Source organism: Schistocerca gregaria, chromosome 10, assembly GCF_023897955.1.
Source record: "Schistocerca gregaria isolate iqSchGreg1 chromosome 10, iqSchGreg1.2, whole genome shotgun sequence".
Lineage (NCBI taxonomy): Eukaryota > Metazoa > Arthropoda > Insecta > Orthoptera > Acrididae > Schistocerca > Schistocerca gregaria.
The window spans coordinates 88,312,877-88,327,962 of NC_064929.1; the positions used below are offsets into that span (position 1 = coordinate 88,312,877).

At 45.4% G+C, this 15,086-nt stretch overlaps 1 protein-coding gene and 1 pseudogene across 3 annotated transcripts in view; one reads left to right on the forward strand and one right to left on the reverse strand.

The window, feature by feature from the left end:
* LOC126293406 (aminopeptidase Ey-like) overlaps positions 1–15,086 on the forward strand; it is a 424,028-nt gene that overhangs the window by 357,515 nt on the left and 51,427 nt on the right. For all 3 annotated transcript variants that reach the window (XM_049986620.1, XM_049986618.1, XM_049986619.1), the window contains exons 11-12: positions 5,766–5,971; positions 10,808–10,975. In XM_049986620.1, the coding sequence (XP_049842577.1) occupies positions 5,766–5,971; positions 10,808–10,975 (374 nt within the window). The remainder of the gene's footprint in view (positions 1–5,765; positions 5,972–10,807; positions 10,976–15,086) is intronic.
* On the reverse strand, positions 3,794–3,911 carry LOC126293784 (5S ribosomal RNA; annotated as a pseudogene).

Below are 15,086 nucleotides of genomic sequence, written 5' to 3' on the forward strand. Positions count from 1 at the left end.
GTGATCTGGATAGAAGTACAAACCGAAATGTTGTACATAATACACTACTGGCCATTAAAATTTCTACACCAAAAAGAAATGGAGATGATAAACGGGTATTCATTGGACAAATATATTATACTAGAACTGACATGTCATTACATTTTCACGCAATTTGGGTCCATAGATCCTGAGAAATCAGTACCTAGTACAACCACCTCTGGCCGTAATAACGGCCTTGATATGCCTGGGCATTGAATCTAACAGAGCTCGGATGGCATGTATAGGTACACGATACCACAGTTCATCAAGAGTAGTGACTGGCGTATTGTGGCGAGCCAGTTGCTCGGACACCATTCGCCAGACGATTTCAATTCGTGAGAGATCTGGAGAACGTGCTGGCCAGGGCAGCAGTCCAACATTTTTTGTATCCAGAAAGGCCCGTACAGGACCTACAACATGTGGTCGTGCATTATCCTGCTGAAATGTAAGGTTTCACAGGGATCGAATGAAGGGTAGAGCCACGGGTCGAAACACATCTGAAATGTGACGTCCACTGTTCAAAGTGCCGTCAATGCGAACAAGAGGTGACCGAAACGTGTAACCAATGGCACATCATAGCATCACGCCGGGTGATACGCCAGTATGGCGATGACGAATACACGCTTCCAATGAGCGTTCACCGCGATGTCGCCAAACACGGATGCGATCATCATAATGCTGTAAACAGAACCTCGACTCATCCGAAATAATGACGTTTTGTCATTCGTGCAGCCAGGTTCGTCGTCGAGTACACCATCGCTGGCGCTGCTGTCTAAGATGCGGCGTCAAGGGTAACAACAGACACGGTCCCCGAGCTGATAGTCCGTGCTGCTGCAAACGTCGTCGAACTGTTCGTGCAGATGGTTGTTGTCTTGCAAACGTCCCCACCTGGTGACTCAGGGATCGAGAAGTGGCTGGACGATCCGTTACAGCCACATGGATTAGATGCCTCTCATCTCGACTGCTAGTGATACGAGGCCGTTGGGATCCAGCACGGCTCCTGAACCCACCGATTCCATATTCCGCTAACAGTCATTGGATCTCGACCAACGCGAGCAGCAATGTCGCTATACGATAAACGGCAATCGCGATAGGCTTCAATCCGACTTTTATCAATTTCGGAAACGTGATGGAACGCATTTATCTTCCTTACACGAGGCATCACAACAACATTTCACAAGGCAACGCCGGTGAACTGCTGTTTGTGTATGAGAAATCGGTTGGAAACTTTCCTCGTGTCAGCACGTTGTAGGTGTCGCCACCGGCGCCAACCTTGTGTGAATGCTGTGAAAAGCTAATCATTTGCGTATCTCAGTATCTTCTTGCTGTCGGATAAATTTCGCGTCTGTAGCACATCATCTTCATGGTGTAGCAATTTTAATGTCCAGTAGTGTATTTTAAAATGATTTCAAATGTGGTAGTACAACTAAGGATTATGGCTTTAGGGGAATTAACCTACATAAAATTTCTACATTAAAAAGAAGGGAAAGATGATAATTTTCAAGAGAAAGACAAGAATTCGCAGTGCTATCGTTTCATTATCCTGCACACAAGTATGTGCTCATCCAGAACCAGAAGTAAGATGCTATTGTTGTATTGTACTAGGCTGCATCACTGGATTGCAAATTTTGTTATTTGTAATTCTACTACCCACTACTTTACAACACTACACAGCATTACACTACGCTGCACTACACTACACTTCACTACACTACTCTACTTTACTGGGTATCAGAACTGACCTACATTTATCATTTGCCTAGATGGTTAGCCGGTTAGCCCTGGCGCACTGAGGCAGAACTCAGAATCAACAGGGCAGTGGTTCTTTGCCACTCGAGCTGTACGGATTGCGAGATGGCAGTCAGGGTCACAGGAAATCCTTCTGGATCATCCTCTCCTGACTGCTGCTGGAAGCGGATGTTCTACCGCTGTATGTCTCGCTGTCACGCTGTATGACCTCTTCTCGCTTGTCTCTCAGCCACATAGGCTTGATGGTTATAGGCTGATACTTTAGCCGTTCAGCTTATGCCACAGTTCCTGGTACCTAATTATATTGCAGACAGTTGCGTCACCAAAGCCATACCTGTCCTGACCTGGAACGTGTCGTCTAGTGGTACACTCGCAGACGATGTGGTATAAGGTGCTGAGTGCTCCACATTCACAAGTGTCTGTGGTATGTTATCCTATTTTTAGTAAGTAGGTGGGATACGAACCTTGTGTAACAGGTAGTGTATAGCTGCCACTACATGGCAGCCGCTAACAATGCCTGGATATGTGCAAAGTGATTTCTCCACAGAGGCTTCTTCATAGCCCTGAATAGGTAACAATCGAGAGAATACGGTGGGTGTGGCAGTTCCAGAATGGGAGCCATCTTTGCCCTACTTGTACGGGGCGAGCACTCTCGTGTTGCAGGAGCGATCGTCGGGATTGTGCCAAGCGCTTGTGACTCTCGGAAGTGTTTGCACCGTCACCGCACAGAAACTGCGTTCCAGCACTGCCCTTGACGGTCACACTCCACGTTTTCTGCTCACATAGTGACATCAGCTGGGGAAATGGAGAGTACTGTGCACGGATAACACTGATAGTGATTGCTATGCCACCTACCGTCAGACCAAAGTACTTGCAATTGTAATGGTGAGTAAAATGGCACACTGCGAATTATGGGAATAAAATGAAGTGTAAATCAATACGGAACATCCGTCGTAGCTACGGTCTAAAAAAAATGGAGAACTTGTTAGCAACTGGACCAGTTACTTAGCTATTCAGAACCTGTTCAGTCAGGGAAAGTACAGCTATCAAACCTACACGCACCAGTCCCATCAAACTACAGACCGATTTCCCTTTTGCCAGCATTCTCAAAAATTTTAGAAAAAGTAATTTACAGGAGGCTTCTCAACCACCTGACCGCAAATAACATATTATCAAGAACACTGTTTTGATTTCTGAAGGGTCCTGATACCGAGAAGGCTACTTACACCCCACAGTGAAAATGTACTTAGTTCATTAAATAACAAATTACTAGGTGCACGTATTTTCTGTGATTTGTCAAAGGCATTCGATTGTGTGAACCACAACATCCTTTTAAATGAATTAAAATTCTATGGTGTCACGGGCATTGCTGCAAAATGGTTCTAGTCATACCTCGCTAACAGGAAACAAAGGGTGTCCGTGCAAGGGACTAGTGAATTAAGTCATCAGTCATCATCAGAACGGGAAGAAATTACATATGGTGTCTCACAAGGATCCATCTTAGGGCCATTGCTTTTTCTTGTGTACATTAATGATCTCTAATCAGATACACTGGCAGAAGCAGAGTTCATTTTGTTTGCAGATGACACAAGTATTGCAATAAATAGTGTGTCGAGTGTAGTTCTAGAAAGATCTGCAAACGATATTTTCACAGATATTAATAAATGGATTAAAGCCAACTCACTGACATGAAGAAGAGCAGATAGAAGAGGTTGACAGCCTTAAATTCCTGGGATTACAACTTGATGATAAATTCAGTTGGGAGGAGCACACCACAGAACTGCAGAAACGCCTTAGAAATCTGTATTTGCAATTCGAGTGTTAGCAGACATAGCACTCCGTCATCAGGCCACAAGTGGCCCATCGGGACCATCCGACCGCCGTGTCATCCTCAGATGACGATGCGGATAGGAGGAGCGTGTGGTCAGCACACCGCTCTCCCAGTCGTTAGGATGGTTTTCTGTGACCGGAGCCGCTACTATCATGTCGAGTGGCATCACGAGGCTGAGTGCACCCCGAAAAACGGCAACAGCACATGGCGGCCAGGCTGGTCACCCATCCAAGTGCCGGCCACGCCCGACAGTGCTTAACTTCGGTGATCTGACGGGAACCGGTGTATCCACTGCGGCAAGGCCGTTGCCCCTTAGAAGACATAGGCGACATAAAAATGAAAAAGCTTGCATACTTTGCCTACTTTCATTCCATAATGTCATATGGTATAATATTTTAGGGTAACTTTTCAAGTCAAACAAAAGTTTTCAGAGTCCAAAAGCGTGTAATGCGTATTGATTGTGGAGTAAATTCACGGACGTCCTGTAGAAACCTCTTCAAAGAACTGGGTATACTAACTACTGCCTCTCAGTATATTTACTCCTTAATGAAATTTGTCCTAAATAATATATCTCTTTTTCAACAAACAGCTCAGTTCATACATACGATGCCAGGAACAAAAATATTCTGCACAAGGACTTAAAAGCACTTACTTCAGTTCAAAAAGAAGTCCACTTATCAGGAGCACTCATCTTCAATAATTTGCCAGCAAACATAAAAAATTTAGTTACAAATAAGGATCAGTTTAAAAGGAGCCTGAAAGACTTAGTAGTGGCCAACTCCTTCTACTACACTGACGAACGTTTTAATAGAAACAAATGATATATTGTATACAGGGTGTTACAAAAAGGAACAGCCAAACTTTCAGAAAACATTCCTCACACACAAAGAAAGAAAATATGTTATGCGGACATCTGTCCTCAAATGCTTACTTTCCACATTTGCTCATTTTATTATTTCTCTTAAAATCACATTAATCATGGAATGAAAACACACAGCAACACAACATACCTGCGTGACTTCAAACACTTTCTTACAGGAAATGTTCAAAATGTCCTCCGTTAGCGAGGATACATGCATCCACCCTCCGTCGCACGGAATCCCTAATGCGCTGATGCAACCCTGGAGAATAGCGTATTGTATCACAGCCGTCCACAATATGAGCACGAAGAGTCTCTACATATGGTACCGGGGTTGCGTACACAAGAACTTTCAAATGCCCCCATAAATGAAGGTCAAGAGGGTTGTGATCAGGACAGCGTGGAGGCCACGGAATTGGTCCGCCTCTAACCAATCCATCGGCCACCGAATCTGTTGTTGAGAAGCGTACGAACACTTCGAATGAAATGTGCAGGCTCGATCGTGCATGAACCACATGTTGTGTCGTACTTGTAAAGGCACATGATCTAGCACCACAGGTAGAGTATCCCGTATGAAATCATGATAACGTGCTCCATTGAGCGTAGGTGGAAGAACGTGGCGCCCAATCGAGACAAGACTAAGAATGCCTGCCTAAACGTTCACGGAAAATCTGTGTTGATGACGTGATTGCACAATTGCGTGCGGATTCTCGTCAGCCCACACATGCTGATTGTGAAAATTTACAATTTGATCACGTCGGAATGAAGCCTCATCCGTAAACAGAACATTTGCACTGAAATGAGGATTGACACATTGTGGGATGAACCATTCGCAGAAGTGTACCCGTGGAGGCCAATCAGCTGCTGATAGTGCCTGCACACGCTGTACACGGTACGGAAACAACTGGTTCTCCCGTAGCACTCTGCATACAGTGACATGGCCAACGTTACCTTGTACAGCAGCAACTTCTCTGACGCCGACATTAGGGTTATCGTCAACTGCACGAAGATTGGTTCAAATGGCTCTGAGCACTAATGATGGATTGTATATAATCGTACTACTAGTATTGTTATTTCAGCTTAAAAAGTATGTGTTGTATATACTCATACTATTAGTATTGTTATTTCAGCTTTTAAAAAAATTGATATGTTCGACATCCACGAGGATCTCCTCAGCACGGATCTATGGAACGAAAAACTAATCTAATCTAATCTAGTATACATCTAATCTGTGGGCGGGTGACAGCATCCTTACGCCTGTCAGTGTCGTTTCGAGTTGTACGAGAGCTCTTGGTGTGCCGGCAGATGTTCGTGACGCAGCTGATGGCGGAGCCGATGAAGACGTGGGTGGATCTGCAGCGGCCGCTGGCGTCCGACGACCTGGAAGGGTTCATGCACCGCAGGCTCATGGTGTCGTGGGCGTGCAAGCTGGGCGTGGCCGACTGCGTGCAGCAGGCCACCAAGCTGTTCGCCGACTGGATGCGGCAGCCGGACCCTGACCGGGAGAACCCGTCAGTACCAGCGTAGCGGCGCAAGGGCGACACGCGCCAGGGCGTCAGTGGCGGAACATCTCTCCCAGTCCCCCCACAGGCTCTCCATGCGGGCATCAGCGCGAATGTGCAGTGCGCTGAAGACACCGCTTCTGGTGCTCTTCAGAAAGCCACAGTGACACCTGCCCGATTTGTAGAGCTGGAGACGCCCTTTGTTTTCATGTGGCAATACGGAATGGTCGATTTCTCTGCACTTTCTGGCACACCTGCCCCCTAGCGGGGCTTTCTGCACCCACGTCACAGGTCGAAACTGGGAGAGATGCAGTGTACGCTGACGTCTGATATTTCTCTGTGCGGCTGCTTTCTGAAACCCCACAGGTGCCTCATTAATAAACTTTTACTTAGGACTACCCCTTGACAGGAAACTGACGTGGGTAACACACCCCATTACTCGTACGGACCGAAACCAATTCACCAGAGTGTGGCGCTACATTATCAGTATTAAAATGTCTCGAATATTTGAGCCACTGTTGCAAATCGCCCTCCTCTCGGTTCTGTGTTCATTCATAATTCTTTCATAGAATGTTAAATAATGAAAATTCTAAAATGTAGTCGCAGTAAATACACTCCTGGAAATTGAAATAAGAACACCGTGAATTCATTGTCCCAGGTAGGGGAAACTTTATTGACACATTCCTGGGGTCAGATACATCACATGATCACACTGACAGAACCACAGGCACATAGACACAGGCAACAGAGCATGCACAATGTCGGCACTAGTACAGTGTATATCCACCTTTCGCAGCAATGCAGGCTGCTATTCTCCCATGGAGACGATCGTAGAGATGCTGGATGTAGTCCTGTGGAACGGCTTGCCATGCCATTTCCAACTGGCGCCTCAGTTGGACCAGCGTTCGTGCTGGACGTGCAGACCGCGTGAGACGACGCTTCATCGTGTCCCAAACATGCTCAATGGGGGACAGATCCGGAGATCTTGCTGGCCAGGGTAGTTGAATTACACCTTCTAGAGCACGTTGGGTGGCACGGGATACATGCGGACGTGCATTGTCCTGTTGGAACAGCAAGTTCCCTTGCCGGTCTAGGAATGGTAGAACGATGGGTTCGATGACGGTTTGGATGTACCGTGCACTATTCAGTGTCCCCTCGACGATCACCAGAGGTGTACGGCCAGTGTAGGAGATCGCTCCCCACACCATGATGCCGGGTGTTGGCCCTGTGTGCCTCGGTCGTATGCAGTCCTGATTGTGGCGCTCACCTGCACGGCGTCAAACACCCATAAGACCATCATTGGCACCAAAGCAGAAGCGACTCTCATCACTGAAGACGACACGTCTCCATTCATCCCTCCATTCACGCCTGTCGCGACACCACTGGAGGCGGGCTGCACGATGTTGGGGCGTGAGCGGAAGACGGCCTAACGGTGTGCGGGACCGTAGCCGAGCTTCATGGAGACGGTTGCGAATGGTCCTCGCCGATACCCCAGGAGCAACAGTGTCCCTAATTTGCTGGGAAGTGGCGGTGCGGTCCCCTACGGCACTGCGTAGGATCCTACGGTCTTGGCGTGCATCCGTGCGTCGCTGCGGTCCGGTCCCAGGTCGACGGGCACGTGCACCTTCCGCCGACCACTGGCGACAACATCGATGTACTGTGGAGACCTCACGCCCCACGTTTTGAGCAATTCGGCGGTACGTCCACCCGGCCTCCCGCATGCCCACTATACGCCCTCGCTCAAAGTCCGTCAACTGCACATACGGTTCACGTCCACGCTGTCGCGGCATGCTACCAGTGTTAAAGACTGCGATGGAGCTCCGTATGCCACGGCAAACTGGCTGACAGTGACGGCGGCGGTGCACAAATGCTGCGCAGCTAGCGCCATTCGACGGCCAACACCGCGGTTCCTGGTGTGTCCGCTGTGCCGTGCGTGTGATCACAGACCTCTCGCAGTGTCCGGAGCAAGTATGGTGGGTCTGACACACCGGTGTCAATGTGTTCTTTTTTCCATTTCCAAGAGTGTAATAATACAAACATCGCGGTGCTGTGTATCGTGCTCTTCTTTAACAGCAGTGGGGCGTCAAACGAGCCGGCTTGGAGCAGGAGAGGCACCACAGGACATTTTAATAACCACTGTCCATACTTTTTACAAGTAAATTCATAAAACTTTGTCAGCATCGCAAGGAACGATTCAGCATTCACACTCATTGCAGTGGAAGTTCGAAAACATAACGAAATAATTTTTTACGTGTCAAATTTCATCTTTTTCACTTGCTAATGGCAGCATTTGTTGCTATAGGTACAGTTTTCTTCATAAGTTAGAGAGATTCTTCGATGAATTTTGCACAGCATACAAACCATACTTACAGACGTATGAAACTCTAGAATTTATTTAATTTATGAAAAAATGAATGAGCTGTTATATTTTAAACTTCATGTTTAGAAAAAACACATATTTTAGAGTTCATTACCTCAATTTTTACCACAGTTTTTAATAAATTTTGAAAATTCCAGAGTTTCATACACCTTTAAGAACGGTTTGAATGCTGTGCAAAATTCATCGGAGAATCTCTCTTACTTATGAAGAAAAGTGTACCTACATCAACAAATGCAGCCATTAGTAAGTGAAAAAATGATAAAATTTCACATTTAAAAAAAAATATTTCGTTATGTTTTCGAATTTCCACTGCTATGAGTGTGAATTCTGAATCCTTTCTGGTCATGCTGACAAAGTTTTATGAATTTATTTGTTTAAGTATAGACAGTGAAAATTAAAATGTCCTGTGGTGCCTCTCTTGCTCGAAGTCGGCCCGTTTGACGTCCTACCGCCCTTAACAAGTAAATTCATAAATATTTGTCAACATGACCAGGAAGGATTCAGGATTCCAAATCGTAGAAGTGAATGTTCAAAAATATAACAAAATAATTTTTTTACGTGTGAAATCTTATCATTTGTTTACTTAGTATTGGCTGCATTTCCTTCATAACTAAGAGAGATTCTTCGATGAATTTTGTACAACATACAAACCAAACTGATTTTGTGAACTCCAGCAGCAGCATGCAGTTTGTCAAGTGTGTCTTTCGTTGTGCGAAGAACATCTTTTATTCTGTTGCTGCTTCGCAAAATTGGTTTGATGTCCGCTGGATGCAGAATTTTGCCCACCGGTTTAGTGAAACCTTGAACATATGGTAATAGAGCGATGTTTTGTACTTCCTTTTGCTACCCTCTATTCCGTTCGTTGTTTGTCGCCATAGTTTTATCTATTACTTTCATTCCATAACCGTTGGCACAGATCATGGACTTTTTGTAGTTTTTGTAGTTCACCCTTCCGATGTTTCTTATCACCGATCGAGAGAGCCCTCTCGGTTAAAGTGTGGAGCGTGGATTACTTGTGTGTAGGGTGCTATGGGGAAGAGCCACGAAGGTGCCTGTCAGTACAGGTTGGTTAACTATGTTTTCTATGGCCCAGTTTTCCATCAAGCTTTCTGTAAACTTCCACTTCGAAGAAAGTGTATGTAGGTTTTTGTTGTTGTTGTTGTGGTCTTCAGTCCAGAGACTGGTTTGATCCATGCTACTCTATCCTGTGCAAGGTTCTTCATCTCCCAGTACCTACTGCAACCTACATCCTTCTGAATCTGCTTAGTGTATTCATCTCTTGGTCTCCCTCTATGATTTTTACCCTCCACACTGCCCTCCAATAATACATTGGTGATCCCTTGATGCCTCAGAACATGTCCTACCAACCGGTCCCTTCTTCTTGTCAAGTTGTGTCACAAACTCCTCTTCTCCCCAATCCTATTCAGTTCCTCCTCGTTAGCTATGTGATCTATCCATCTAATCTTCAGCATTCTTCTCTAGCACCATATTTCGAAAGCTTCTATCCTCTTCTTGTCTAAACTATTTATCGTCCACGTTTCACTTCCATACATGGCTGCACTCCATACAAATACTTTCAGAAACGACTTCCTAACACTTAAATCTACGCCTGATGTTAACAAGTTTCTCTTCTTCAGAAATGCTTTCCTCTCCATTCCCAGTCTAGATTTTATATCCTCTCTACTTCGACCATCATCAGTTATTTTGCTTCCCAAATGTATGACCGAGCGAGGTGGCGCACTGGTAGGACACTGGACTCGCATTCGGGAGGACGAAGGTTCAATCCCGCGTCCGGCCATCCTGATTTAGGTTTTCCATGATTTCCCTAAATCGCTCCAGGCAAATGCTGGTATGGCTCCTTTGAAAGGGCACGGCCAGCTTCCTTCCCTAATCTGATGAGACCGATGACCTCGCTGTTTGGTCTCTTCCCCCAAACATTGCAAATCCAAATGTATGTAGGTAAACTCTAGAATTTTCCAAATGTATTAAAAACTATGGTAAAAAATTGAGATAATTAACTATTATAAAATTTGAGTTTTGAAGTTTAAAATGTAACGTCTCATTCATTTTTTTAAATTTTTTTTTGTAGATTGGATAAGTTCTAGAGTTTGATACATCTGTAAGTACGGTTTGTATGCAGTGGTAAATTCATCGAAGAGTCTCTCTTACTTACGAAGAAAAGTGTACGTATAGCAAACAAATACAGCCAATCGTAAGTGAAAAAATGACGTAATTTCACACCTGAAAAAAGTTGTTTTGTTTTTCAACTTCCACTGCTACGAGTGTGAATCCTGAATCCTTACTAGTCATGCTGACAAAGTTTAACGAATTTATTTGTAAAAGTATAGACAGAAATTGTAATGTCCTGTGGTGGCTCTCCTGCTGCGAGTCGGCCCGTTTGGCGTCCCACAGTGTAGTGTCAGAGCAGCAGGTGGTGGGTGAGAACCTGACCGTCTTGCCCGCAGGGTGCCCCCGGGCCTGCGGTACGAGGTGGTGTGCACGGCGCTGAGGCACGGCGGCGAGGCGCGCTGGCGGTTCGCCTGGGGCCGCTACCTCGCCTCCAACGTGGCGTCGGAGCGCGTCGAGCTGCTGCAGGCGCTCACCTGCGCCCGCGAGCCCTGGCTGCTGCAGAGGTCAGTCGGCCACCAGCTAGAGATGGGCTAAACTGTTCTTTCCAGAGGTCGGATCAGAACTGTTCACTCCCACAAATGAACTAGCTCTTCTTCATGACGCACCACTTATTCACAATAGAAAATAAATGGAAGGCACATTGCCCTTTAAACTTGGTTCATTCCAGTACTACACCTGTATTTTGATCTTATTTGATCCTATTTTGAAGTAACACAGATAATGAGTAAGAATTTCGTATTGTTTATTGAAATTTCCACTATATGACAAAGTTTTTGATTATCGATTTATTTTGCACTATCGTGGTTTTGGCTTTGTAGCCATGATCATGGTCAAAGGTGAAATATAAAATATCTGACATGTCTGAATGATTGTAATATTGTGTACAACAATCATTCAGACATGTCAGATCTGTAATAAATATTTCACCTTTGCACATGATAATGGCTACAAACCTAAAATAGCATGCTCATAACGACACTTTTGAGTGCCCCGCAAAACAAGGAACATATTGCTGTATCACATTTTGCGATACGTTTATCGGTCCACTCGTAATTAAAGCGTAAATTCGTGTCCATAATAAAAAATCCGATAGTAAGAGGAGTCGTCAGGAACCTAATCTGATCAGTTTAAACAAATAAAAATAAAATAAAAACAAATGATGTATACATAACATAATAATGTACTATACATACCGGTATTACTACAAAGAACAATATCCAGTAGAGACGAACTCCGATGCAGAGGCGCTGAGTCGAACAGGTCGAACCGCGAGCTGTATTACTGCGTGAGCTGAGACCACAGAGACCAGAGTGACACCTGAGTTGCATTGCTCAACGCTCTGGCTAGAGTCGAGAACGGTGGGGTGAGCGTTGAACGGGCGAGTTCCGAGGGTGGAGGGGGGGGGGGGGGGAGGTGAACGGCCACCAGCCGAGACAAATCGTCCGTTCTCTTGTGAACAGGTTGTTGCAAGTAGTTCTTATGTTATCCGCTAGGAGGCTCTCTGTCCTGTTGCTCGCATCAACTGCCCAGAGGGCAGGACGTGCGACTGAAACGATCGCCGACAGAGTGTGATGCTAAGTTAAGCTGCGCCAGACACTGCACGCGGCAGAAGAAGCTCAGAGACGGCACGGCATATGGGAAACAGCCAAGGCAGCAGCAGGGCAGAGGCCGGCGCTGTGTTGTGTGGCGTGCAATGTGCTCTAACCAGCAGATGATGATGATCTGCTCCAACTCTCTCTCTCTCTCTCTCTGCTGTAGGAAACGTTGGAGTTACCGTTCTTTTTTTCGAAATCACTGATTGTTCACTCCTTTGAAAGATTCAACTCTATGAATCAGTTCAGGAGCAGATCCCCCATCTCTACCACCAGCTAGCCACTTGCCCACTCTGCCGACCCCACTGGCCGGCCAGCACAGCTCGCCTCCGCCGGCGTTTTGTTTCTCTTGCCCGGTGATCGAATTGATGTCTACATCTACATCTACATTTATACTCCGCAATCCAACCAACGGTGTGTGGCGGAGGTCACTTTATGTGCCACTGTCATTACCTCCCTTTCCTGTTCCAGTTGCGTACTGTTTGCGGGAAGAACTACTGCCAGAAAGCCTCCATGCGCGCTCGAATATCTCTAATTTTACATTCGTGATCTTCTCGGGAGGTATAATTAGGGGGAAGCAATATATTCGATACCTCATCCAGAAACGCACCCTCTCGAAACCTGGACAGCAAGCTACACCGCGATGCAGAGCGCCTCTCTTGCAGAGTTGTCCACTCGAGTTTGCTAAACATCTCCATAACGCTATCACTCTTACCAAATAACCCTGTGACGAAACGTGCCGCTCTTCTTTGGATCTTCTCTATCTCCTCTGTCAACCCGACCTTGTACGGATCCCACACTGATGAGTAATACTCAAGTATAGGTCGAACGAGTGCTTTGTAAGCCACCTCCTTTGTTAATGGACTACATTTTATAAAGACTCTCCCAATGAATCTCAACCTGATACCCACCTTACCAACAATTAATTTTATATGATCATTCCACTTCAAATCCTTCCATACACATACTCCCAGATATTTTACAGAAGTAACTGCTACCAGTGTTTGTTCCGCTATCATATAATCATACAATAAAGGATCCTTCTTTGTATGTAGTCGCAATACATTACATTTGTCTATGTTAAGGGTCAGTTGCCACTCCCTGCACCAAGTGCCTATCCGCTGCAGATCTTCCTGCATTTCGCTACAGCTTTCTAATGATCCAACTTCTCTGTATACTACAGCATCATCCGCGAAAAGCCGCATGGAACTTCCGACACTGTCTACTTGGTCATTTATATATATTGTGAAAAGCAATGCTCCCATAACACTCCCCTGTGGCACGCCAGAGGTTACTTTGACGTCTGTAGACGTCTCTCCATTGAGTACAACATCCTGTGTTCTGTTTGCTAAAAACTCATCAATCCAACCACACAGCTGGTTAGATATTCCGTAGGCTGTTACTTTGTTTATCAGGCGACAGTGCGGAACTGTATCGAACGCCTTCCGGTAGTCAAGGAAAATGGCATCTACCTGGGACCCTGTATCTAATATTTCCTGTGTCTCGTGAACAAATACTTCGAGTTGAGTCTCACAGGATCGTTGTTTCCGGAATCCATGTTGATTCCTACAAAGCAGATTCTGGGTTTCCAGAAACGACACGATACACGAGCAAAAAACATGCTCTAAAATTCTACAATAGATCGATGTCAGAGATATAGGCCTATAGTTTTGCGCATCTGCTCGACGACCCTTCTTGAAGACTGGGACTACCTGTGCTCTTTTCAAATCATTTGGAACCTTCCATTCCTCTAGAGACTTGCGGTACACGGCTGTTAGAAGGGGGGCAACTTCTTTCGTGTACTCTGTGTACAATCGAATTGGTATCCCGTCAGGTCCAGTGGACTTTCCTCTGATGACTGATTTCAGTTGCTTTTTTTTTCCTTGGACACTTATTATGTCAGCCATTTTTTCGTTCGTCCGAGGATTTATAGAAGGAAGTTCAGTGCGGTCTTCCTTTGTCCGGCCTTCCTGTGTGCTTGGAACAACACAAAATAATGAGCGAGACACTGCCAGCGCCCTGTTTTCAGCTATGCCCCTGAAATTTTTAATGATGCTCGGCATCCTAAGTCCGAATTAGGTCAGAAAACTACAAAGACACCAAGTTAGTTACTTAGTTAGTAAATTTTATGTTCCACAAATCATGGAATCGATCAATCATAATGATGTAGAGTGAGTCATTTTACAGGCTTACATGCTGACCAATTACCAAGATTTTTTTTTTTTTTTTTTTTTTTTTTTGCAACATACATATGTGAGTTAGTAGTCCTACACACCATCTGCTGAGCAAGATGAGTCAGACAGGCGAAATACCCTCAGACTTCAAGAAGAATATACTAATCCCAGTTCCAAAGAAAGCAAGTGTTGAGAGTTGAGAAAACTACCGAACTATCAGTTTAATCTTATTAAGGACAGCAGACTTGGGGGACATCCAATTTTTTCCAGTATGCTGTAGAGTCCCTCCCTACTGACGGTGTCAAAGGCTTTGTTGAGGTCAACAAAAGCCACGTGTAATGGCACTCTGTGTTCGCGGCACTTCTCTTGTAGTTGGCGCAAGGTGAATGTCACGTCACTTGTGGATCTGCCAGTTCGAAATCCACACTGTGACTCAGGGTAGATCCGAGCAGCTAAGGTTTCCAGTCTCTTCAGTATTATCCTTGCATACGCCTTTCCAGCACTGCTCAAGAGACGTATTCCTCTATAGTTGTTACAATTACGTTTGTCGCCTTTTCCCTTATAGATTGTTACTACATTTGCATCTCGCATGTCTTGAGGTACTGTGCCTTCTTCCCAGCAGTGCAGTAGGATTTGATACAATATCGGCAAAATGCAGTCAAGTTTGACGATTTCTGCTGGTAAGTTATCACGGCCTGTAGTCTTGCCTAGCTTTAGACTTTTAAGTGCGAGTTTAATAAGATTTTTTCACGACAATATGCGTGGCTCTGTAATCTTCGATGGCAGCACATCTAAACCATTCAGTATGAACTGTGGCATAAGACAAGGCTGTGTGTTGGCACTTACAT